This window comes from Heptranchias perlo, chromosome 20 (genome assembly GCF_035084215.1).
Source record: "Heptranchias perlo isolate sHepPer1 chromosome 20, sHepPer1.hap1, whole genome shotgun sequence".
Lineage (NCBI taxonomy): Eukaryota > Metazoa > Chordata > Chondrichthyes > Hexanchiformes > Hexanchidae > Heptranchias > Heptranchias perlo.
In genome coordinates this window covers 53,317,093-53,344,942 of record NC_090344.1, presented here as the reverse complement: position 1 = coordinate 53,344,942, position 27,850 = coordinate 53,317,093, and the positions used below count along the sequence as shown (strand labels likewise).

The following is a 27,850-nucleotide window of genomic DNA, read 5'->3' as shown; positions in this document are numbered from 1 at the left end:
AAGCTATCTATCTCAGATTTAAATTTAGCAATTGAGCTAGTATCAATTGCCGTTTGCGGAAGAGAGTTCCAAACTTCTACCACCCTTTGTATGTAGAAATGTTTTCTAATCTCACTCCTGAAAGGTCTGGCTCTAATTTTTAGACTGTGCCCCCTGCTCCAAGAATCCCCAACCAGCGGAAATAGTTTCTCCCTATCCACCCTATCTGTTCCCCTTAATAACTTATAAACTTCAATCAGATCACCCCTTAACCTTCGAAACTCTAGAGAATACAACCCCAATTTGTGTAATCTCTCCTCGTAACTTAACCCTTGAAGTCTGGGTATCATTCCAGTAAACCTACGCTGCACTCCCTCCAAGGCCAATATGTCCTTCCAAAGGTGCGGTGCCCAGAACTGCTCACAGTACTCCAGGTGCGGTCTAACCAGGGTGTTGTATAGCTGCAGCATAACTTCTGCCCCCTTGTACTCTAGTCCTCGAGATATAAAGGCCAGCATTCCATTAGCCTTATTGATTATTTTCTGCACCTGTTCATGACACTTCAATGATCTATGTACGTATACCCCGAAGTCCCTTTGGACATCCACTGTTTTTAACTTTTTAACCATTTAGAAAGTACCCTGTTCTATCGTTTTTTGATCCAAAGTGGATGACCTCAAATTTGTCTACATTGAATTCCATTTGCCACAGTTTTGCCCATTCACCTAATCAATATCCCTTTGTAATTTTATGTTTTCATCTATACTGCTTACAATGCCACCAATCTTTGTGTCATCGGTAAACTTAGATATGAGACTTTCTATGCCTTCATCTAAGTCGTTAATAAATATTGTGAATTGAGGCCCCAAGACAGATCCCTGTGGGACTCCACTAGTCACATCCTGCCAATGTGAGTACCTACCCATTATCCCTACTCCCTGTCGCCTTTCGCTCAGCCAACTTCCTAACCAAGTCCGTACTTTTCCCTCGATTCCATGGGCTTCTATCTTAGCTAACAGTCTCTTATGTGGGACCTTATCAAATGCCTTCTGGAAGTCCATATAAATAACATCCATTGACATTCCCCTGTCCACTACTTTCGTCACCTCTTCAAAAAATTCAATCAGGTTTGTCAGGCACGACCTACCTTTCACAAATCCATGCTGGCTCTTTCTGATTAACTGAAAATTCTCGAGGTGTTCAGTCACCCTATCCTTAATTATAGACTCCAGCATTTTCCCCACAACAGATGTTAGGCTAACTGGTCGAAAATTCCCCAATTTCCCTCTCCTTTCTTAAAAAGCGGAGCGACATGTGCAATTTTCCAATCCAGAGGTACAGTTCCTGAATCTAGAGAACTTTGAAAGATTATAGTTAGGGCATCTGCAATGTGCTCACCTGCTTCCTTTAAAACCCTGGGATGGAAACCATCTGGTCCTGGCGATTTGTCACTCTTTAGTGCTGTTATTTTCTTCATTACTGTTGCTTTACTTATGTTAATTTTATTGAGTCCCTGTCCCAGATTCAATATTAGTTTTCTTGGGATTTCCGGCATGCTATCCTCTTTTTCTACTGTAAATACTGACGCAAAGTAATTGTTCAACATGTCCGCCATTTCCCCATTGTCAATGACAATATCCCCACTTTCAGTTTTTAAGGGGCCAACACTGCTCCTGACCACCCTCTTTTTCCTAATGTAACTATAAAAGTTCTTTGTATTGGTTTTGATATCCCTTGCAAGTTTCTTTTCATACTCTCTCTTTGCAGCTCTTACTATCTGTTATGTAACCCTTTGTTGATCTTTGTATTTTGTCTGATGTGTGCCATTTTTTGCCTTTTTGTATGCCCTTTCCTTATGTCTTATACTGTCTCTTACCTCTTTACTTGTCCATGGCTGTTTTTTTTGACAAGTAGAGTTCTTGCCCCTCAGGTATAAACCGGTTCTGTATCACGTTAAATGTTTCTTTAAACATTTCCCACTGATCGTTTTACCCATTAACAGATTTGCCCAGTTTACTGTGGACAGTCTCTGTCTCATCCCATTGAAGTCAGCCTTACCCAAGTCTAGAATCTTAGCAGCTGATTCACTTTTTTTCCCTTTCAAACACTACCTAGAACTCGATCATGTTACGATCGCAATTGGATAGATGTTTGCGTACAGTTAAGCTGTTAACTAAATCTGGTTCATTACTCATTACTAAATCTAGTATGGCTTGCCCCCTTGTTGCCTCTAGGACATACTGCTGTAGAAAACTATCCCAGACACACTCAAGAAATTCACTACCTTTCTGACAGTTGCTCGTCTGCTTTTCCCAATCTATGTGAAGGTTAAAGTCCCCCATTAAGACCACTATGCCTTTGTTCCATGCTTGTCAAATCTCTGCATTTATATAATCTAGCACTTCAGAGCTGCTGCCAGGGGTCCTGTACACAACTCCCACTATAGTCTTAGATCCTTTCCTATTACTCAATTCAACCCATCAGGTCTTTGTTGGCTGCTTACCTCTCGTTATAAGCTCCTCTATCATTGAAGTGATTTCATCTCTAATCACTAAGGCTGCTCCTCCCCCTCTTCCATTTTCCCTATCTCTCCTGTAGACCTTATAACCCGGTATATTTAGTTCCCAATCCTGACCATCCTGCAGCCATCTCAGTAATAGCTATCACGTCATATCCTCCAATTTGAATTTGTACCTGTAGTTCATTTCATTTATTCCTTATACTCCGTGCATTTGTGTATAGAACTCTTAGTTGGGCCACACACCCTAGCCTGTCCTTCAGCTTTGATGCTGGGTTAATCGCTTTACACCTTCTAGTTTTCACTTTATCTGTAGTGCCTAAAGTACATTCTCTTTCTGGTGCTCTACGCTTTTCCCTTTCACTTGTTTTTGAACAGCTATTTGTATTGTAAATTTCCCCTGGGTCCTCCCCTCTCTTGCTGCTTTGAACTTTACTCTTTTCTGACTCCCTGCTCAGGTTCCCATCCCCCTGCCACTCTAGTTTAAACCCTCCCCAACAGCAGTAGCAAACCCCGTGAGGATATTAGTCCCGGATCTGTTGAGGTGCAACCCGTCCGGCTTGTACAGGTCCCACCTTCCCCAGAATCGGTCCCAATTCCTCAGGAATCTAAATCCCTCCCTCCTGCACCAACCCTCCAGCCACGCATTCATCTGGTCTATTCTCCTATTCCTATACTCACTAGCAAGTGGCATTGGGAGCAATCCTGAGATAACTACCCTTGAGGTCCTGCTTTTTAACTTATTTCCTAACTCCTTATATTGTGCTTGCGGGACCTCATTCCTCTTTTTACCTTTGTCGTTGGTAGCTACGGCACATTTGAGGTCACACTATCCAGTGCATGCAAGCAAGGGTCTATTGTTACAATGCCTGGGTCACTGTTATTTAGCTCGATATTAGGAAGCAAAGGTGCACTCTAATCCACTTACAGAAGTGACCGGTAATGCCAAACACATGGGAATATCCAGTGTAGACATGTAAAATTTCTAACAGGAAACATGGTGACGAACACCAAATTAAGTTGTTATAAAACTTTGCAATGACTCAGGCTGAACCAGACTGTTTGCAACCTATTCTTATTTGACCCCGAGCAGAGCTTCCGACCCCATATTGTCTCCATCACAAAGACCGCCTACTTCCACCTTTGTAACAATGCCAGTCTCTGCCCCTGCTTTAGACCATCTGCTGCTGAAAGTCTCATCCATACTGTTGTCACCTCCAGAGTCGACTATTACAATACTCTCCTTGCTGGCCTTCCATCCTCCACCTGGCATAAACTTGAGCTCATCCAAAACTCTGCTGCCCAGATCCTAACTTGTACCATCCCACTCACATATATATATATATATATATACACACACACTATATATCTATATATATATATATATATATATATATATATATAAATAGGTTTTATTAAAAATCTTGTGTCTGCATGTACATCCTCTCTAAAACCATCCTTCCTGTGGTCAAGTTTTTTAGTTACACTTTTGTGCCAACTTTTCCCATTATACACTTCTCGGTTCACATTTCCTATTCAATTCTGTAGTCAATCCTCCCGCTAGTGATGGCAATGTCGTACCTCTGTCTCCACCATCGCTTGTCATAGAAACATAGAAAATAGGCCCAACCATCTTCAGCTGCTTCATCAATGACCTTCCCTCCATCATAAGGTCAGAAATGGGGATGTTCGCTGATGACTGCACAGTGTTCAGTTCCATTCGCAACCCCTCAGATAATGAAGCAGTCCGAGCCCGCATGCAGCAAGACCTGGACAACATCCAGGCTTGGGCTCATAAGTGGCAAGTAACATTCGCGCCAGATAAGTGCCAGGCAATGACCATCTCCAACAAGAGAAAGTCTAACCACCTCCCCTTGACATTCAACGGCATTACCATCGCCGAATCCCCCACCATCAATATCCTGGGGGGTCACCATTGACCAGAAACTGAACTGGACCAGCCATATAAATACTGTGGCTACGAGAGCAGGTCAGAGGTTGGGTGTTCTGCGGCGAGTGACTCACCTCCTGACTCCCCAAAGCCTTTCCACCATCTACAAGGCACAAGTCAGGAGTGTGATGGAATACTCTCCACTTGCCTGGATGAGTGCAGCTCCAACAACACTCAAGAAGCTCGACACCATCCAAGATAAAGCAGCCCGCTTGATTGGCACCCCATCCACCACCCTAAACATTCACTCCCTTCACCACCGGCGCACTGTGGCTGCAGTGTGTACCATCCACAGGATGCACTGCAGCAACTCGCCAAGGCTTCTTCGACAGCACCTCCCAAACCCGCGACCTCTACCACCTAGAAGGACAAGAGCAGCAGGCGCATGGGAACAACACCACCTGCACGTTCCCCTCCAAGTCACACACCATCCCGACTTGGAAATATATCGCCGTTCCTTCATCGTCGCTGGGTCAAAATCCTGGAACTCCCTTCCTAACAGCACTGTGGGAGAACCGTCACCACACGGACTGCAGCGGTTCAAGAAGGCGGCTCACCACCACCTTCTCAAGGGCAATTAGGGATGGGCAATAAATGCTGGCCTCACCAGCGATGCCCACATCCCGCGAACGAATAAAAAAAAGTACGCCAGTGGGCCCTTCGAGTCTGATCTGCCATTCAATATGATCATGGCTGATCCTCTATCTCAATACCACATTCCTGCTCTCTCCCCATACCTCTTGATACCTTCTGTGTCTAGAAATCCATCTCCTTCTTAAATATATTCAGTGACTTGGCCTCCACAGCCTTCTGTGGTAGAGAATTCCACAGGTTCACCACCCTCAGTGAGAAATTTCTCCTCATCTCAGTCCTAAATGTCCTACCCCATATCCTGAGACTGTGACCGTCGCGCTGTCAGGGTGCTTATCCCAATTCCCAGTGCTCACTTTCTCCTTCAAACAAAAAAGTACTGGGCACAAAGTGCTGTGCTCTGCTCCATTACGGGTAAACTTTGTAAATTTAACTTTTTACAATTAGGTATGGGACTCTGAATGTACTCCAACTCAAGTCCATACTTTAACACTAGATGATTAAGGTCTCGATCATCTCCTTCATTCTCTGCTGAAACGTTGGTTACCAAGACCAGCTTGAACATTGCTTTTTCCTATTTAGGACGAATGTGAAATCTAACCCAAGCATAGGTGATAATGGGCTTTTCTAATTAACTCTCAATCCACCCAAGTGAAAAGTTTAGGCAGCATCTTTAAAAATGATATTTCTCAATTTCTCCCCCTCTTCCCAGGGATATTATTACATGGCCATTAGCAGTTCTCTGCTATCTCATCCTCCAGACACCAAGAGCTCAATACTGCAGAAAGTCTAGAGGGATATAGAAAGTGCAGGGGTGAAATTAAAAAGGAAATTAGGAAAGCAAAGAGAGGGCATGAAAAAAATACTGGCAAGTTCAATTCAGGAAAACCCATGTTTTATAAATACATTAAGAGCAACAGGATAATGAAGGAAAGAGTAGGGCCGATTAGAGACCAAAAAGGTAACCCTATGTGTGGAGGCAGAAGATGTGGGTAGGGTTCTTAATGAGTACTTTGCATCTGTCTTCAAAGAGGGGGACGATGCAGAGATTGTAGTTAAGGAGGAGGAGTGTGAAATATTGGATGGGATAAACTTAGTGAGAGAGGAAGTATTAGGGGGTTTAGTATCTCTGAAAGTAGATAAATTGCCAGGCCCGGATGAAATGTATCCCAGGCTGTTAAGAGAATCAAGGGAGGAAATAGCTCTGACCATCATTTTCCAATCCTCCCTGGCTACAGGCGTGGTGCCAGAGGATTGGAGGACTGCTAACGTTGTACCATAGTTTAAAAAGGGAGAAAGAGATAGCACGAGTAATTATAGGCCAGTCAGTTTAACCTCGGTGGTGGGCAAATTATTGGAATCAATTCTGAGGGACAGCATAAATTGTCATTTAGAAATGGCAATTGATACTAGCTCAATTGGTAATTTTAAATCTGAGATAGATAGCTTTTTGGCAACCAAAGGTATTAAGGGATATGGGCCAAAGGCAGGTATATGGAGGTAGATCACAGATCAGCCATGATCTTATCAAATGGCAGAGCAGGCACGAGGGGCTGAATGGCCTACTCCTGTTCCTATGTTCCTATGTTAATCAAGGACAGCCAGCATGGATTTTCACGTCTGACTAACTTGATTGAATTTTTTGAGCAGTTAACAAGGAGGGTCGATGAGCGTAGCGTGTTTGATGTAGTGTACGTGGATTTTAGCAAGGCTTTTGACAAGGTCCCACATGGTCAAAAAAGTAAAAGCCCATGGGATCCAAGCGAAAGTGGCTAGTTGGATCCAAAATTTGTTCAGTGGCAGGAAGCATGAGTAATGGTTGACGGGTGTTTTTGCGACTGGAAGCCTGTTTCCAATGGGGTTCTGCAAGGCTCAATACTCGGTCCCTTGCTTTTTGTGGTATACATTAATGATTTGGACTTGAATGTGGTGGGGGCGGGGGGGGCTTGATCAAGAAGTTTGCTGATGTTACAAAAATTGGCCGTGTGGTTGATAGTAAGGAGGAAAGCTGTAGACTGCAGGAAGATATCAATGGACTGGTCAGGTAGGCAGAAAAGTGGCAAATGGAATTCAATCCAGAGAAGTGTGAGGTAATGCATTTGGGGAGGAAAAACAAGGCAAGGGAATACACAATAAATGGGAGGATACTGAAAGGTGTAGAGAAACAAAGGGACCTCGGCATGCATATCCACAGATCCCTGAAGGTAGCAGGACAGGTAGATAAGGCGGTTAAAAAGGCATACAGGATACTTTCCTATATTATATACCTTGGCTAATAAAAGAGCAGGGAGGTTAAGCTAGAACTGCATAAAACATTGGTTAGGCCACAGTTTGAGTACTGCGTACAGTTCTGGTCACCACATTACAGGAAAGATATGATTGCACTAGAGAGGGTACAGAGGAGATTTACAACGATGTTGCCAGGACTGGAGAATTTTAGTTATGAGAAAAGATTGGATAGGCTGAGCTTGTTTTCTTTGGAACAAAGGAGGCTGAGGGGAGATTTAATTGAGGTATATAAAATTATGATAGGACTAGATACAGTGGATAGGGAGGACCTATTCCCCTTAGCAGAGGGGTCAGTGACCAGGGGGTATAGATTTAAAGTAATTGGTAGAAGGATTAGAGGGGAGCTGAGGAGAAATTTTTTCACCCAGAGGTCGTGGGGGTCTGGAACTCACTGCCTGAAAGGATGGTAGAGGTAGAAACCCTCAACTCATTTAAAAAGTACTTGGGTGAGCACTTGAAGTGCCGTGACCTACAGGGCTCCGGATCAAGTGCTGGAAAGTGGGATTAAGCTGGATAGCTCTTTTTCGGCTGGCACGGAAACGACCGGCTAAAAGGCCTCCTCTGTGCCGTAACTTTCTATGATTCTATAATTCTATGAAAGGAAATGGAGTGGACAAAATTTGGAACAGTGAGCGCCAGTAAGCTGTTCAACCATGGAGGGCATCACAACCAAACCTGCTGTCCACTTGCACTTTCCAGCAGAATCATTGGGTAGTTGTGTTTCTCTCCTCCCTGTACCAGGGACACGGTTTCCAATTGAAACGTCACAATTAGACAACATTAATCTAGCACCCAGAAGTTAGCACAAAACTACCCATAAACAACTGGAGGAGGAACTCGAAGAATTTGCAAGAGATTCCTTGTCATTTTATACCACTGCGTTTTTCCAAATGTCAAGGGCAACGTACCGTGGAGAAGAGACCTGGCAATGCACGAGTTCATCTCATCAGACTAGGACCAGCAACTGGGAGCAACATCATGTGACAAATTTGTGCTTACCTCAATGGGAGTAGAAAGCAGTACCGTACAAAGACGCCCAGCCCCCAGAGCACAGTCAGGCGAAGGCTGATGTACTGAAAATTATTATTTGTTCTTGTCATCAAATTCCAAGATTCCAACTCCTCTGCAGAAAATCGTTTTGTTACTTCATCGTCCACAATGGTCTCGACTCCCTTCCTGCAGAAGTAGAAGATATCAGACATTTCAAACTCCCGACTGTCCAGGGCTTTGTTGCTCCCGCTCCGTCGCATCTGCTTTATCTCGTCCTCCAGAGACGTGGGCTCCTTCACTATAATACCTAGAGAGGAGAGACAAACACTGTACACTTCATCCATTGTGACCTTGGCATCGCTGGTGGCAAACACTGCCTAAACTATATGGTTATGCAGAGAACCCGACACATAATCCACCTGTTCAGTTGTTTCACTTGGCTCTTAATGTACTTGAAACTGGACACCCTGAAGACTGATGAACATAAACAACATTTGTTTATTTTCAATTTTCTGTCTCTTCTAAAGATTCTTACTTGACGATGATTACACAGGGGTAGATCTTTGCCCATGTACCTGTTCTTCATATGTAAGCATAGAGCTTAAGTGTCAGATAGCTTTTCGACTGTGGACTGCATCAAGGCTGATCCTGACTTCACCAGATGTCGCCATGAATGCACTGGCTAAAATTTCCCCCTCTAGCCCACAGATGCTGAGGCTATTCAAAGCATCACAAATGCTGTCATGTTGAGATCAACTATGTACAGATCGAGAAGGGAAGGGAACAGATCTTCTGGGCTGCTGGTCCTACTGCTACTCCAGCCTTTACTCACCTAGAATCATAGAAAGGTTACAGAATGGAAGGAGACCTATCGAGTCCATGCCGGCACTATGCAAGAGCAATCCAGCTAGTCCCACTCCCCCGCCCTATCCCCGTAGCCCTGCAATTTTTTTCCTTTCAAGTACTTATCCAGTTCCCTTTTGAAGGCCATGATTGAATCTGTCTCCACCACTCCCTCCGGCAGTGCATTCCCGATCCTAACCACTTGCTGCATAAAAAAGTTTTTCCTCATGTCACCTGGGAATATAACCAGGTCTTCAGGGAGCCTTCAAACCCGGTTACATTCCACACCGACTACTAACAACTTGCTTTCTTGTTTAGTTCAAGTTGCAAAAAGAGAAAATTTTACACTAAGGATTTTTGAAATGGGAGTCATTTTGAAATGGGAGTCATTTACTTTCTTGTCAAAGCTGCACATTTAGCATCTGACACACAAGAATAAATAAATCAGGCTGACTATCATGCTCAAAATTCAACCTTACCTGGTGCAACTCATAATCAATCAGTATCTGTTAAGGGAGATATTAACACAGGGGAAGGAACTTAATGTTCCTTAAAGATCAAGATATGCTACAGGGTTGGCTAAGGGGAAGTATGTCCCTGACTGAATAATTATACATGAACTCTGGATGGAGGCTTGATTAGCGATTGGCCTTTTCTAGCTCCATACTTTCTTACATGACCTCACTTTGCAGCAGCTTAATGCCAGGACATCGGACATTAAACAATGTTCCAAAAAGTGAGCCTTGTTTTCTTTAATTGATTGTAGCTGAATAGTGAGATTCAACAATACTAGCAAATTTTATTTACTGTTATTGAAAATTCCTACCCCTTGATAATGCCTGATCCCAACTGTTAAATAGGAGAATGATCTCCCTAACAGATCAGTCCATTCCTGCTTTACTCTAGACTAACCCATCGCAAACCATAAAGCTTGCTCAATCACATGTGGTGACGACCCCTCGCCTCCCCATCATTGTAACACGTGATCAAGGTGGCAGTACAGTCACCACTTGGTACTTACCATTAGAATTGGTTTTATAAATCAGGTGTTTCCTCTCCCGGACTCCTCTTTCTATCCGCAGTGTTGCCCACTGAAAGATAAAGCAGAAACACACATTGGACTAGTGCACCCTATCACAAAGGACACAAAGAGGAGATATCACCGAAGACAAAAATTGCATTTGATGACACGGTCTTTGTGTCAGAACAGCTGATCTCAGGCCCAGATACTTATTCAATTTGTTTCAGATGGTGGAGGTCACATTTGATAACAGCCAGGATGTAAGAACACAAGATTGGAGCAGTGACCGAGTCCATTGGGCAGATTTAACTGGGACAGCTGAAGGTGCTGCTCCTGGCCCAGGGATGTGTGCGCCATCTCAACTTGTTTTTTCACTGCCAGATATAGGTCTGCCCTCAAGGTGTATTATATAAATGTCAGAGGTTTTGTATACGGATATCAGTGCTTTTTGTGGCTATCACTCTTGGATGGTGAGTGTAGGTCAACATTACAGTCAAATCTTACTCTGTACTTACCCAATGGATATACAACACACATTTCCTGCAGGGAATCACAGGAAAGTAATCAGGAGCGGGAACCCTGGGTGATTTTCTCACCTCCTCCCTAGCACCCCTATCAACAGCCTGACTGAGGTCAAGTAACTCAGTACAGACTGGAGACTGAACCTTCTTGGTCTGCATGGCTCAGTTTCACAATGTGCAGTAAATTTACCTACCAAGTCTTTGGAGGATCTCAACATTAAACTTTAAAGACAGAAAAAAACCCTCACCTCAAATAAAACAATCTGCCAACTGCAGAGAGATGCACTGCATTAGGGTTAGGGTTAGGGTTAGGGCTAGAATCAACACAGCTGTAAACCCCCAACTATTCTTGGAAGGTTGGGTGATTGATGCTTCAATTAAACACTGAGTTGGAGTAGCCGTATCAACACCATGGCTACAAGAGCACGTCAGAGGCAGGGTACTCTGCAATGAGTGGCTCACTTCCTGACTCCTCAATACTTCACCACCATCTACAAGACTCAGGTCAAGAGTGTGATGGAATATTCAACACCATCCAGTACAGAGCAATTTGCTAGATCAGTGCTCCTGCTATTGGATGCAATATTCACCCCCTCCACCACCAGCGCATTGTGGTTGCAGCATGTGCAATCTGAAGGATGCACTGCAGCAACTCACCAAGGTTACTTGAATAGCATCTCCCTCCCCGCGACCTCTCCCACCAAAAAGGACAAGAGCAGCAATGTTGTGGGAACACCATCACCTCCGAGTCACACATCATCCTGACTTGGGACATAGATCGCTGTTCCATTATCGTCACTGGGTCAATATCCTGGAATTCAGTGCAATGGAGGGATAAGTAAACCACACCTTCTGCTTCAATGTGCTATCCAGTGGTGTCTCAAAGTGTACCTATGTGGACACATGTCCTGAGCTTCTGTGACGTTTGGAAAACCTCCCCAACAAATTTCCTCTCCAGAAAGTACTGACTTTTATTGAGTTGCACAGGCACGTTATCCGTTGTCCAATTAGCTATTTTTGACACACAGTTTGGATAGGCTATTGAGACATAAGGGAAATCACTGCCAAGTCCAATCCTGTCTCACTCAACATCCACATATGTATACTTTCCAGCTTTATCACTGGATAGCACATGGGAGCGGAAGCTGTGGCTGACCTTTGCCTAGGGGTGCTGTGGGCAAATTATTGGCCCAACTATAATCAGCCAAACACAGGCCTGAGACTTTCTGGGCTGTATGGCTCAATATCACACCATGCAGTGCATTACGAATTAAACCATTGGTGGAATTAATTCAAAAACAATTTTTAGGTGCTCTTTAGGCAAGGTCTGTGATAGGGTAGAGGGCAAGAGTGATTAAATGACAAAAGGAGGGTGGTAATGGGACAAGTTAAGAAACAAAAAGGTGGATCTAGAGGAGCTGTAAATGGCAACAGCAGAACCATAATCAGCAGCTGCAGTCCCACAAAAACAAAGCGGGAGCAGTGTTTATGGTCTCAAGTTATCGAAATCAATATTGAGTTCGGAAGGTTGTAAAGTGCCTAATTGAAAGACGAGGTGCTGCTCGGTGAGCTTGATTGGAACAGTGTAAGAGGCTGAGGAGAGGTCAGAGTGGGACAGGAAAATAAAATGGCAAGCGACCTTCCCTTTTGTTCTTTCCTCCCCTTCCCTCCCCCACCTTTCCCTGGCTCTGTACTTGCTTAAAAACTGATAACTCTTTAACATCTTCCAGTTTTGATGAAAGGTCTTCCACTTGAAACGTTAACTCTGTTTCTTTCTCCACAAATGCTGACTGACTTGCTGATATTTAAAAGAGTAATTGTTTATGGATAGATGACAGAAGAGTTCGAATTGGCTCAATTCTGGGAAGAGTTTGCTCCCAAACTGAACAAATCCCACCACTTTCACTGCTGGGAGAATCATGCTTTCCACCAGGTGCATTGCAATGTGGCTCTAACATACCTTTTTTAAATGTAAAAAAATACAGTACAGCAGCCTAATTACTTCATCATGCCATTGGCTGCATCAATGTCTCCTCCTTCTTAAAAACAAAGCCAACTGTTTCACAAACAGTTGACTGTCTTTTACTGAAAGCATTACGCAAGGCAGAACAAATTTGCGAATGACAATGTAATTAAATACTGATTACCCAAGTGTATGCAATACCAGTGTCTCTTTATTTCCACACCATTCACCTGAGGAAGGAGGAAGCCTCCGAAAGCTTGTGGAATTTAAAATAAATTTGTTGGACTATAACTTGGCGTTGTAAAATTGTTTACAATTGTCAACCCCAGTCCATCACCGGCATCTCCACATCTTTATTTTACATTGTAGCCTTAAGGCTATGCTAAGATCGCTAGCTGGCACTCCTGGTGCTATCTGCAACATCAAGGTGCAAATGTAAAGAGATTTAACAACTCCCGGGTAACATCCTATTGTTTGCCATCAATTTCACATTTCCAGCTGAGTGAAATGCAGAGATTTTTAAAATTATGAAGAGTTAACATCTCTGCTCCTGTCTCAAGGCCTCAGCTGTCAAGATCCTCATCCATTCTTTTGTCACCTCCAGATTCGACTATTCCATTGATCCCCTGGCCGACCTCCCATCTTGCACCCTCCATAAACTTCTAACTCATCCATAACTCTGTTGTCCATGCATATTACATCAAACCCACCAATATTCTCCAAATCTCTGCCTTTCAAATCAAACTCGTTTAAACATTTAAAGTTCACACACTCCAAACTGATTTGAGCCCGAACATTGTCTTTCTTCTCTAGGAGCAGGTTTCAAACACAGCCCAGAGAGATGGGATGAAAATCCCTACTGGCTGTAAAGGCACTTTGACACTATGTAGGAGTGCAAGCATGTGAGCCTCTCTCAAGCGATGTAAATATGCCCAGATTCTAGAAACAAACCGCATCACTGGCTGACAAATACGTGAGTCTGTGATTCTGTCCCACACAATTGCTCTCTTTGGATTTCTGTATAAAAGCAGAGCCGAACTCACCTACAGAGACTGACTCCCCAGTCTCAGTCTAAAAGCAAGAGAATGATGCACAGAAATTACTCGCTTGATGCAGTGATAGTCCAAGTATAAAAGCAACTTAATAATCCCACAAGTATCCTGTCTGGGACAATCTCAATCCAGTTTCTAGTGGATACAATTTCACTACTCAAAACTGCTTTTAATTTAGAACTAATCACCAATCCTGCTTACTTAGGGCGGCTATAGGCTGGATGACGTGGAAAGAGGAAAAATGTCACACAGTATGGAGTTCTTCAGAGTGTGGAATTAAAGCTCTTCATCCAACTAATACTTTACCAGACTTGGGAGCGCTTGATACAGACACTGGGTGCTTAGAATCATACAGCACAGAAGGCGGCCATTCCGCCCATCATACCTGTACCAACTCTTTGAGTTATCCAGTTAGTCCAGCTCCCCTGCTCTTTCCTCATAGCCCTGCAAGTGTTTTCGTTTTCAAATATATATCCAATTATCTTTTGAAACGTGAACATGGGAAAATATTCCAATCCCCAGCACTGATAACTTTTTACTCAAATCAGCAAGAATATTGAAAAATGAAAATAATCTTATTTAATACCTTAATTAAAGGTTAGCTCAAAGCTAAAGATCGAACTCCAAGAATAATTAAGGCCATTGACAATTTTTCTGTGCATTTAAGTCATCTCTAGGGCTAGTACAGGAGCAGGCAATTGTTTCCTAGCTCCTGTCCCACAGGCAGACGGGACACTGATTCAAATTATTTTCACCCTGCTGCACAGCATCCCAAACATTCAAGCATTGCATTTATTCAACCAATGGGATCTAGAAAGCATGCTTGTCACAAAGGGGATACTAGCTACAATTCACATTGAATTTCATCCGCTTTTAAACCTATTCTTAGTGTCTTAGGAAGTTGATTTGTCTTCTCCCCAGCTGGTGCTGTTGTCAAAACCATTTAAAGCAATGTTGCACCTTTCAATGTAGCCCCGAATTTAACTCTTCTCATAAAGGCAAGGAGCTAGTTAAACCTCACTTTTAAAAGCAGTAGTTTCAGCGGCTAAATGCACACATGCATACTGCTAAGCTACAAGGGCCAGAAAGGCCCCAAGTTTGACCCATGGTTTCTATTGAGTTAGCTGTTCTCAGTCTAAGTAGCAGTAGGGGTACAGTAGCTGCCCTCAGCACCCTCCGCGGACTAGGCGGTGAAATAAATTAGCTCAGGTTCCTGTACCAAGCATTACCCAGTGGCTTCTAATGGACAGTGCACATCTGTCGACCTTGAATGAGGTCAGGATGGGCTCAGCTGCCATGCCTCCCACAATAAAAGAACCCATTAACACTTACTATCTATGATGTGGAGATGCCGGTGATGGACTGGGGTGGACAAATGTAAGGAATCTTACAACACCAGGTTATAGTCCAACAGTTTTATTTGAAAATCACAATCACTCACCTGACGAAGGAGAATGCCTCCGAAAGCTTGTGATTTTCAAATAAAACTGTTGGACTATAACCTGGTGTTGTAAGATTCCTTACTTACTATCTAGGCACACATGAAGAATGGTCACTTGAATGAGGTACCAGGAAGCTGCCAGCACACAATGAGCTGTGCTCCAGGGAGTCAGCAACTTCAGGAGAGAGGAGAATGGAGAAAATTGGAAGGAAATCAAAAGATGTATCTTGTACACTGATAAAATGCTGTAAATATTTAAACATTTTCCAAGTTGTGTGAAAAGTGGGAAAAAAATCAAGTACGCTTCTTGGCTTCCCATCTTTAATTGTGGAAAAGATTGTGAGGCAGTCTTAAGATGACAATAGGGACAAAACAGGTCAATGGGAATCAGGGGGAAAACTCTCCAGTGGCTGGAGTCATACCTAGCACAAAGGAAGATGGTAGTGGTTGTTGGTGGCCAATCATCTCAGCCCCAGGGCATTGCAGCAGGAGTTCCTCAAGGCAGTGTCCTAGGCCCAACCATCTTCAGCTGCTTCATCAATGACCTTCCCTCCATCATAAGGTCAGAAATGGGGATGTTCGCTGATGATTGCACACTGTTCAGTTCCATTTGCAACCCCTCAAATAATGAAGCAGTCCGAGCCCGCATGCAGCAAGACCTGGACAACATCCAGGCTTGGGCTCATAAGTGGCAAGTAACATTCACGCCAGACAAGTGCCAGGCAATAACCATCTCCAACAAGAGAGTGTCTAACCACCTCCCCTTGACATTCAACGGCATTACCATCACCAAATCTCCCACCATCAACATCCTGGGGGTCACCACTGACCAGAAACTTAACTGGACTAACCATATAAATACTGTGGCTGCAAGAGCAGGTCAGAGGCTGGGTATTCTGCGGCGAGTGACTCACCTCCTGACTCCAATAGCCTTTGCACCATCTACAAGGCACAATTCAGGAGTGTGATGGAATACTCTCCACTTGCCTGGATGAGTGCAGCTCCAACAACACTCAAGAAGCTCGACACCATCCAGGACAAAGCAGCCAGCTTGATTGGCGCCCCATCCACCACCCGAAACATTCACTCCCTTCATCAGCAACTCGCCATGGCTTCTTCAACAGCACCTCCCAAACCCACGACCTCTACCACCTAGAAGGACAAGAGCAGCAGGTACATGGGAACAACACCACCTGCACGTTCCCTTCCAAGTCACACACCATCCCGACTTGGAAATATATCGCCGTTCCTTCATCGTCGCTGGGTTAAAATCCTGGAACTCCCTTCCTAACAGCACTGTGGAAGAACCTTCACCACACAGACTGCAGCGGTTCAAGCAGGCGGCTCACCACCACCTTCTCAAGGGCAATTAGGGATGGGCAATAAATGCTGGCCTCACCAGCGACGCCCACATCCCATGAACAAATATTAAAAAAAATTTTTTTTTAAAGATTCAATGCCAGAAAGGCATAAATCTAAGGCACAACTAATTTGATTTCTTAAAGGTGCCGCTGTCTTTGATTGGTTATTTGTCAGTGGACTATTTGTATTCGGGCTCTGTTTACAGCAATGTGCAAGCGGCTGCTGCAAATTCATCCCGTTATCATGGGGCAGATTTACAGTACCAGTATCAAAGCAAGCTGCTGACCATAAACCTTCCTAATATGGAGGGATGGACTGTAAAGGCAGCCAGTGCGGAAACCGCTAGCTTCTGTGGATTGGCTGAGAGCTCAGCCTGCAACATCCACATCACCACCTGCCAAGCAGCCTCATGGGATGGGTTTGAGTGTTATTGTCATCTGCTGTATATTACATCTTTACATCGAGAAGCCGAGCTAGAATATGAGGAGGTTACCACTCTGTTAAACAATAACATTTTTAAAACACTTTGTACTTGAATTGACAATTATATGCTATACAAAGGTGAATTAATGTTTGCTCCACTAAAATTCTTTACAATCTCTAAGCAAGAAGGGATTCAGCTGCCGGAATCCTACACTTAAACCAGGTATGTTTTTGACTGGAATTAACTACCCTTATTATTAACCAAGTCTCTGAAGAGCTATACTCACTGATGGTTGAAAACAGAAGCCTAAAGCTTGCTTGATTAGATTCTTGTTTTTGCTTATGACATGTGCCAACGGGATCTGTATGAACAGTTAAGCAAAACAGGTGACAGCTGTTCAGTAACGGATACTGAGATTGAGATCTAAAATGTGCCTTGAACTATTCAAGCCTCCACAAATACAGCAGCATTTGCTCAGCAGTAAAACATTTCTGCAAGCTTGACTGTGAGGAGACTAATTTAACATTAACCAGCAAAATGCCTGTGTTGCAACAGAAATATTCAAGTACTCCAAAAGGTCGGTTTAAAACTTTTACAAATCAAGGTGCTCTAAGTATGTTGCTGTAACAATTTTCTGTGGCATAAGATGTTAAGAAAGTAGACTCATGCCTCCAGTCCCCACACAACTACTCAACCTCCAGCAGCCCAGAACAGGAAACTATTAAGTGACACCCTTGCAGGGAGAAACTGGACAGTAAGTCACCTCAGGGCCACAAAAAGCTTGTCCTTACTGTCAGCTTCAGCACGAAGCCTGAAGGCAGCTGGCAGTAGTGGGAGAAGAGACATAAACAGATAGGAAAAAACATCACGAGTGGAAGTGTAGGATAAAAGCCGATAAAATCTGCTCAGAGAGCTTAGTGACATGGCAATGTGCACCGGTGGTTTATGCAAATACATTATACTTACCAGTCTAATGTCTCTCCAAAATAGTGTACTATATAACTTGACATCAGCCAAGAATGATCAGATTGACAATAATCATAGGTAACCACAAGTCAATAATCATCATCCCTTCTGCTGCAATGTTACATTACCAGGATGTGGAGATGCCGGTGATGGACTGGGGTTGACAATTGTAAACAATTTTACAACACCAAGTTATAGTCCAGCAATTTTATTTTAAATTCACAAGCTTTCGGAGGCTTCCTCCTTCCTCAGGTGAACGAAATGAAATCCACATTACCAGGAGACACGGGACTCCTCTGTGCAGCCCTGTGAATGACCAAGTATGAATGTTAATAGAACCCTAGCAGTGCTTTCATTAAGTAGAATTTTTTCTTTCCTATGGTGCATCTCCAACGCTGCACCCAGACTGAGGGAACACTAGAACTGTGTACATGGCTGAAGCATACACTGAAGTACACACAACACATAGCAAAAAATCTGGCTGTGGAGCATGAGAGAGAGCAAGAAGTGCCCAGAGGTACCGAGAGACTACAGAGCACAGTACAACAGCATGAGACTGCAACCAACTATTCCTGGCTAAGAACAGTAGTCAAGAGATATATCGTAGCACAACCAAAAACTCCAATTTGAGCATCAATTGCTTAAGAGTTACCCAAACACCTTCACTACAAGTGATTTTTCAGAAATGCTGATTGTGACAAGAACAAAGCATTTTTGTCCGTTAGATTATTTATTGATCTATCCTTGACTCCCTCCTGTTCCACATCTGCATGCTGCCCTTGGCAACATTATCCAAAGACAGAATCAAGTTCCACAGTGTCTAGTGTCAGCCATGGCTCAGTGGTAGCGCTCTCATCTGAGTCAGAAGGTCATGGGTTCAAGTCCCACTCCAGGGACTTCAGCACAAAATCTAGGATGACACTCCAGTGCAGTACTGAAGGAGTGCTGCAGTGTTGGAGGTGTCATCTTTCGTATGAGATGTTAAACCAAGGCCCTGTCTGCCCTCACAGGTGGACGTAAATGATCCCACGGCACTATAAGAAGAACAGGGGAGTTCTCTCTGGTATCATGGCCAACATTTATTCCTCAACCAACAATACTAAAAAAAAGGCCATTTATCTCACTGCTGTTTGTGGGAGCTCACTGTATGCAAATTGGCTGCCGCGTTTCCTACTAACAACAGTGCCTATGTTTCAAAAGTACTTAATTGGCTGTAAAGCGCTTTCGGACGTCCTGAGGTCGTGAAAGACGCCATATAAATATAAGTTTGTTCTTTCTTTTTTTCTCTCCTGTTGACCCCTCCACTGCATCTGTATCGTCAGACTGATTGCCTTATATCCAGACCCGGATGAGCCACAATTTCCTCCAGTTAAACATTGGGAAGACCAAATCCATCGCCTTCAGCCCTTGCCACAAACTCCATCCCCCTTCATAAGAACATAAGAAATTGGAGCAGGAGTAGGCCAATCGGCCCCTCGAGCCTGCTCCGCCATTCAATAAGATCATGGCTGATCTGATCCTAACCTCAAATTTAAATTCATGTCCAATTTCCTGCCCGCTCCCCGTTCAATAAGATCATGGCTGATCTGATCCTAACCTCAAATTTAAATTCATGTCCAATTTCCTCCCCGCTCCCTTCCTGGTCACTTTCTCAGTTGAACCAGACTTTGCAACCTCTGCGCCCCACTTGACCCTGAGCTGAGCTTCTGACCTCATATCGTCTGCATCACAAAGACCACGCATGCAAAGGGTGGTAGAAGTGTGGACTCGCTCCCACAGAAAACAGTAGATGCTAGCTCAATTAATAATTTTAAATCAGAGATCGATAGATTTTTGCTAGCCAACGGTATTAAGGGATATGGAGCCAAGGCAGGTGGATGGAGTTAGGATACAGATCAGCCATGATCTCATTGAATGGTGGAACAGGCTCGAGGGGCTGAATGGCCTCCTCCTGTTCCTACGTTCAGATTTGTATTTCATACCAAGCAGTATCCTGGTGAATCTGTGCTGCAGCCCTCTCGATCGCCGAAACATCCTTCTATCATGTGGGGCCCAAAACTGCACACGGTCTCCAACTGTGGCCTTTGTAAGGTTTTATATAAATTCACCATTACGTCTCGACTTTTACATTCTATACCACTTACCATAAAACCCAGTGTAACATGAACCTTTTTAATGGCCTTATCCACTTGAGCAGCTGCTTTTAACGTCTTGTGAACCCAAATCCCTCTGCTCTTCCACATCACCCAACCTCCCCGCAAAGTAATCATGATTTTTTTAAAACCAAAAATGTACCACCTCACACTTCCTGACATTGAATTCCACCTGACAACATTTTGCCCATTCCACAATCTTGTCAATATCCCCTTGCTGTTTCCTTTGGTCCTCAGAATTAATTACTATGCCTCCTATTTTAGATGCATCTGTAAATTTGGCCACCACATCCTTTAGCCATATATCCAAATCACTGATGTACACAGTGAACAGAGTTCCAAAACAGAGCCCTGTGGGACAGCAATACCCCATTCCATCCAATCTAAAAATTTGCCCTTAACTCCTGCTCTTTAAAGCTGACCATGATGTCCTGCCCTTCATGGGCCTATGCCCACTCTATGGGCCACTCATGAAGATTGGTCACTTGGTTGAAGTACTGGTGGAACTGTGACCCAACACAAGTCAATGCCTTTTATTTGGCAGGGGAAAAAAATTACTTCAAGTTTGCAAGGGTAGTATTCAGTCATAACTTTTGAGAAAGAAATGCAGGGCGTTTGCACAGGAATTTTCTGCTTTTGTGCTCACCAGCCCAAGAGTTCTACCCATTAATTTTGATGAGTTGAAAATCATAAGCTTGTGAGTGTAGAAAACACTGGCCTTGTCTCAGCTCAAACTGCCACTGTGACTGTGAAAACATACAATAGAATGGATACAGAATTTCCAATTAACAAATTACAGAATCTTTGATAATAAATAAACGCATCAATACCCTAATTTGATCAAACACAAAGAATGTTGGACACAAGAACAGCCACTGCCAACACACATAACAACATGACCAACTGTCCCCAACTATGAATATCACTGAAACAGTATGTACTGTACTGTTTTTAAAAAAAGGGAGCTCGCTTAAAGCTGTAATGTAATCTCAAAGTTCAGATATACAATTGTTAAAGTTTGCAATTTTGCTCTTCCAAAAACTAAAACCAAGATTAAATTATAGCTCTTTTGATATTTTACTGTACACATTACTGTAACACTAAATATTATACCATACTTTAGCGGCAATGCAACTCAAAGGAACTATTTGCAGCCCATACCTCTTCAACCATGGCCTTCAGCAGATTTGTTGCTCCACATACCTCAATTCATGGTTTGCCTGTCTATTGGATTGTGACATGGTCAATAGTTAGTGCTCCTTTTCCTGCTCTTCATCAGGGGGCAGGGGTTATCCCTGCTATCACACAGCAAATGAAAGGTCCCGAATACAATACAAATATTTACTACAATTAATGGTCTGATTTTTTTCTTTTTCTCCACTTGACATAATTGAAATCACAGTGAGAAATCGCAGGCACAGACCCATGTCTCATCATAGAAACACAGGAAATGGGAGGAGTAGGCCATTCAGCCCTCTGAGCCTGTTCCGCCATTCAATATGATCATGGCTGATCCTCTATCTCAATACCATATTCCCGCTCTCTCCCCATACCCCTTGATGCCTTTTGTGTCTAGAAATCTATCTATCTCCTTCTTAAATATATTCAGTAACTTGGCCTCCACAGCCTTCTGAGGTAGAGAATTCCACCCTCTGAGTGAAGAAATTTCTCCTCATCTCAGTCCTAAATGTCCTACCCTGTATCCTAAGACTGTGACCCCTGGTTCTGGACTCCCCAGCCATCGGGAAAATCCTCCCTGGATAAAGTCTGTCTGTCTAGCCCTATCAGAATTTTATACGTTTCAATGAGACCCCCTCTCATTCTTCTAAACGCGAGTGAATATATAGGCCTGGTCAACACAATCTCTCCTCATATGACAGTCCTGCCATCCCAGGAATCAGTCTGGTGAACCTTCGCTGCACTCCATCGATGGTAAGTATATCTTTTCTTAGGTAAGGAGACCAAAACTGCACACAATACTCCAGGTGTGGTCTCACCAAGGCCCTGTATAATTGCAGTAAGAGATCCTTGCTCCTAGACTCAAATCCTCTTGCAATAAAGGCCAACATACTATTTGCCTTTCTGATTGCTTGCTGCACCTGCATATTTGCTTTCAGTGACTGGTGTACAAGGACACCCAGGTTCCTTTGTACATCAATATTTCCCAATCTATCACCATTTAAATAACACTCTGCCTTTCTGTTTTTCCTTCCAAAGTGGATAACTTCACATTTATCCAGGTTATACTGCATCTGCCATGTATTTGCCCACTCACTCAACTTGTCTAAATCACCTTGAAGCCTCTTTGCATCCTCCTCACAACTCAAGATCCCACCTAGTTTTGTGTCGTCAGCAAACTTGGAAATTACATTTGGTTCCCTCATCCAAATCATTGATATATATTGTGAATAGCTGGGGCCCAAGCACTGATCCCTGTGGTACCCTGCTAGTCACCACCTGCCACCCTGAAAAAGACCCATTTATTCCTACTCTCTGTTTTCTGTCTGTTAACCAATTTTTAATCCATGCCAGTATACTACCCCCAATCCCATGTGCTTTAATTTTGCACACTAACCTCTTGTGTGGGACTTTATCAAAGGCCTTCTGAAAATCCAAATATACCACATCCACTGGTTCTCCCTTATCTATTCTACCAGTTAAATCATCATAAAACTCCAGTAGGTTTGTCAAACATGATTTCCTTTTCATAAATCGGTGTTGACTTTGTCTAATCCCAATGATATTTTCTAAGTGTCCTGTTATCACGTCCTTTATAATAGACTAGCATTTTCCCTACTACTGATGTTACACTAACCGGTCTGTAGTTCCCTGTTTTCTCTCTGCCTCCTTTTTTAAAATTGTCACCCTCCAATCTGCAGGAACTGTTCCATAATCTATAGAATTTTGGAAGATGACAACCAATGCATCCACTATTTCCATGGCTACCTCTTTTAGTACTCTGGGAGGCAGGTTATCAGGCCCTGGGGATTTATTGGCTCTCAGTCCCATTAATTTCTCCAGCACTATTTTTTGACTAATACTAATTTCCTTTAATTCCTCCTTCTCACTAGACCCTAGCATTTCTGGGAAGTTATTTGTGTCCTCTTCTGTGAAGGCAGAACCAAAGTATTTGTTTAATTGCTCTGCCATTTCCTTGTTCCCCATTATAAATTCTCCCGTTTCTGACTGTAAGGGACCTACAGTTTTACATTCCTTTCTGGCGCAAAAACACAAAAGGAAAAGTGGCCCAACCATGGCTAACAAAAGAAATTAAGGATAGTATTGGATCCAAAGAGGAGTCATATAAAGTTGCCAGAAGATTGTCTAACTGTTGCAATTCATGCATTCGTTCCGTAAATGTTAGCCATTGCCTATCCACTGTCATGCCTTTTAATGAAGCTCCCCAATCTATCATAGCCAACTCACTCCTCATACCTTCGTATCACTCTGGACTCCTTTTAAAACTCATAAATCATAGGATTTATAAATAGGCGTGTAGAGTCCAAAAGCAAAGATGTAATACTAAACCTAAACAAAACACTGATTAAACTGCAGTGCAGAATATTGTGTCAAGTTTTAGGTGCCTCACCTCAGAAAGGATGTTAATGCCATTGAAAGGGGGCAGAAGAAATTCACCATGATACCAGAGATAAGGAGGAGAGACTGAAGAAACTGGGGCACTTTCCATTAGAACAAAGAAGATGAAGTGGAGATCTAATAGAGGGGTTCAAAATTATGAGAGGCTTTGATAAGGCAAATCGGGGAAAACTATTTCCAACTGTCAGTGAGTTGATAACTAGAGCACATAAATTTATGATCACCAAAAGAACAAAAGGAGGCTAGAATTTTTTTTTAAATGCAGAGGATTTAGACATGGAATTCTCTACCAGAAAAAGTGGTGAAAGCAGAATCCAGAATAGCTTTTAAAAGGGAAGTTGATAAATATTGAAAAAGAAAAATTTAGAAGAGGAAAGAACAGGGAATGGGACTGAGTGGATAGCTCTTTCAGAGAGATGGTTCAGGAGTGATGGACTGAATGGCCTCCTTCTGCGCTGTTTGAATCTATGAAACTGGTCCTCAAACCAGTCTTATAATTATACACAAATTAAGAACATAAGAAATAGAAGTAAGTGTAGGCCATACAGCCCCTCCAGCCTGGTCCGCCATTCAATCAGATCATTACAAGGCGGAAACAAGCTGTTTGGTCACAACCACTCCGTAACGGTGTTTATCCTCCCCATAAACGATAGTCCTAATCCCATGTGCCTTTCCTGTTCCCATATCCCTTTACCTCCTTTATCCTTCAGCCGATTCTAACCTATTCTTAAATGTTGACATGGTCTCTACTTCAATCACAAACTCTGGTAATGCATTCCACAGCCTCACAACCCTCCATGTAAAAAAATTTCTCCTGCTCTTTGTCCTAAATCTCTTGCTGAGAATCTTATATCTGCGTCCCCTTGTTCTAAACCTCTCAATCACTGGAAACTGTGTCCTATCCCTTCATAGTTTTAAACACCGCCATCAGACAGTGGTGGAGTTTAAACACTAGCACATACTTTCACTGTCTTGATAATTGTTATAGCACCAATGGAATGTCCTGAGGTTGTGAAAGGCGCTATATAAATGCATGTTCTTTCCAATAGTCACCAATTGCTTGAGGTTTTTGGTAGAGCTAATGCCATCGGCACAGTTTGAAATAATTACAATTGCCACCCTACACCAAAACCGTTGACAGCGTATACTTAGTGTATGGTTACCACAAGAAAACCACAAAGGGAATCTGCCTTAAAATCAATATGCTTCAATATTTCTTGTGATAGTCTTAATTTATCACCAGTGAGAAAACTAAGGACCAGCAATTCACCCTAGTGTTGCACAGCTCAAAATACCATCTCCAGACAAAATAGAATCTATTAGTGTGCTGCTGGGTGATTTTTCACAGTTCAAATCGACACAGTGCGAAATGTTCACACTTACATCAGGACAATGTACAGAATTCCCAGCAAGGCACTCACGTGTGGTATAACATACATGCCTGTATGTCATGCTGTACGATCTCAGAGTAAGATCAATTCAGAGTATGCGGGTACGGTAGCATAGTGGTTATGTTACTGGGCTAGTAATCCAGAGGCCTGGACTAAAATCCAGAATCATGAGTTCAAATCCCGCCACGGCAGCTGGCGAATTTAAATTCAATTAATTAATTAAAATTCAATTAATTAAATAAAAAATCTGGAATTAAAATACTAGTATCAGTAATGATGGCCATGAAACTACCGGATTGTCGTAAAAACCCATCTGGTTCACTAATGCCCTTACCCGGTCTGGCCTATATGTGACTCCAGACCCACAGCAATGTGGTTGATTCTTAATTGCCCTCTGAAATGGCCTAGCAAGCCACTCAGTTGTAAAATCTCGCTACGAAAAGTCATAATAAGAATAAAACCGGACGGACCACCCGGCATCGGACCACGAGGCTTCCGGACACGACAACGGCAAAACACCAAGCCCAGTCGACCCTGCAAGGTCCTCCTTACTAACATCTGGGGACTTGTGCCAAAATTGGGAGAGCTGTCCCACAGACGAGTCAAGCAACAGCCTGACATAGCCATACTCACAGAATCATATCTGTCAGCCAACGTCCCAGACTCTTCCATCACCATCCCTGGGTATGTCCTGTCCCACCGGCAGGACGGACCCACCAGAGCTGGCGGTACAGTGATATACAGTCAGGAGGGAGTGGCCCTGGGAGTCCTCAACATTGACTCTGGACCCCATGAAATCTCATGGCATCAGGTCAAACATGGGCAAGGAAACCTCCTGCTGATTACCACCTACCGTCCTCCCTCAGCTGATGAATCAGTCCTCCTCCATGTTGAACACCACTTGGAGGAAGCACTGAGGGTAGCAAGGGCACAAAATGTACTCTGGGTGGGGGACTTCAATGTCCATCACCAAGAGTGGCTCGGTAGCACCACTACTGACCGAGCTGGCCGAGTCCTGAAGGACATAGCTGCTAGACTGGGCCTGCGGCAGGTGGTGAGCGAACCAACACGAGGGAAAAACTTACTTGACCTCGTCCTCACCAATCCACCTGTCGCAAATGCATCTGTCCATGACAGTATTGGTAGGAGTGACCACTGCACAGTCCTCGTGGAGATGAAATCCCGTCTTCGCACTGAGGACACCATCCAACGTGTTGTGTGGCAGAATTGTGGCAGCAGAATTGTATTCCAGCACAATCTGTAACCTCATGGCCGGGCATATTCCTCACTCTACCATTACCAACAAGCCAGGGGATCAACCCTGGTTCAATGAGGAGTGTAGAAGAGCATGCCAGGAGCAGCACCAGGCGTACCTAAAAATGAGGTGCCAACCTGGTGAAGCTACAACTCAGGACTACATGCATGCTAAACAGCGGAAGCAACATGCTATAGACAGAGCTAAGCAATTCCACAACCAACGGATCAGATCAAAGCTCTGCAGTCCTGCCACATCCAGTCGTGAATGGTGGTGGACAATTAAACAACTAACGGGAGGAGGAGGCTCTGCAAACATCCCCATTCTCAATGATGGCGGAGTCCAGCACGTGAGTGCAAAAGACAAGGCTGAAGCGTTTGCAACCATCTTCAGCCAGAAGTGCCGAGTGGATAATCCATCTCAGCCTCCTCCCGATATCCCCACCATCACGGAAGCCAGTCTTTGGCCAATTCGATTCACTCCACGTGATATCAAGAAACGGCTGAGTGCACTGGATACAGCAAAGGCTATGGGCCCCGACAACATCCCAGCTGTAGTGCTGAAGACTTGTGCTCCAGAACTAGCTGCGCCTCTAGCCAAGCTGTTCCAGTACAGCTACAACACTGGCATCCACCCGACAATGTGGAAAATTGCCCAGGTATGTCCTGTCCACAAAAAGCAGGACAAATCCAATCCAGCCAATTACCGCCCCATCAGTCTACTCTCAATCATCAGCAAAGTGATGGAAGGTGTCGTCGACCGTGGTATCAAGCGGCACTTACTCACCAATAACCTGCTCACCGATGCTCAGTTTGGGTTCCGCCAGGACCACTCGGCTCCAGACCTCATTACAGCCTTGGTCCAAACATGGACAAAAGAGCTGAATTCCAGAGGTGAGGTGAGAGTGACTGCCCTTGACATCAAGGCAGCATTTGACCGAGTGTGGCACCAAGGAGCCCTAGTAAAATTGAAGTCAATGGGAATCAGGGGGAAAACTCTCCAGTGGCTGGACTCATACCTAGCACAAAGGAAGATGGTAGTGGTTGTTGGAGGCCAAGCATCTCAGCCCCAGGGCATTGCTGCAGGAGTTCCTCAGGGCAGTGTCCTAGGCCCAACCATCTTCAGCTGCTTCATCAATGACCTTCCCTCCATCATAAGGTCAGAAATGGGGATGTTCGCTGATGACTGCACAGTGTTCAGTTCCATTCGCAACCCCTCAGATAATGAAGCAGTCCGAGCCCGCATGCAGCAAGACCTGGACAACATCCAGGCTTGGGCTCATAAGTGGCAAGTAACATTCGCGCCAGATAAGTTCCAGGCAATGACCATCTCCAACAAGAGAGAGTCTCACCACCTCCCCTTGACATTCAACGGCATTACCATCGCCGAATCCCCCACCATCAACATCCTGGGGGTCACCATTGACCAGAAACTTAACTGGAACAGCCATATAAATACTGTGGCTACGAGAGCAGGTCAGAGGCTGGGTATTCTGCGGCGAGTGACTCACCTCCTGACTCACCTCCTGACTCCCCAAAGCCTT

The 27,850-nt window shown here is 43.8% G+C and overlaps 1 protein-coding gene across 2 annotated transcripts in view; it reads right to left on the bottom strand.

Annotated features, from left to right (window-relative positions):
* The window catches only part of LOC137335897 (glycerol-3-phosphate acyltransferase 4), a 90,853-nt gene that overhangs the window by 54,030 nt on the left and 8,973 nt on the right, over positions 1-27,850 (bottom strand). Inside the window, exons 2-3 of one of the 2 annotated variants that reach the window (XM_068001412.1) lie at positions 10,183-10,252; positions 8,328-8,625 (exon numbers count right to left, since the gene is read on the bottom strand). In XM_068001412.1, the coding sequence (XP_067857513.1) occupies positions 8,328-8,625; positions 10,183-10,252 (368 nt within the window). Of the gene's footprint in view, positions 1-8,327; positions 8,626-10,182; positions 10,253-27,850 lie in introns of those variants that run through there. The other variant, XM_068001414.1, reaches the window with a different exon arrangement.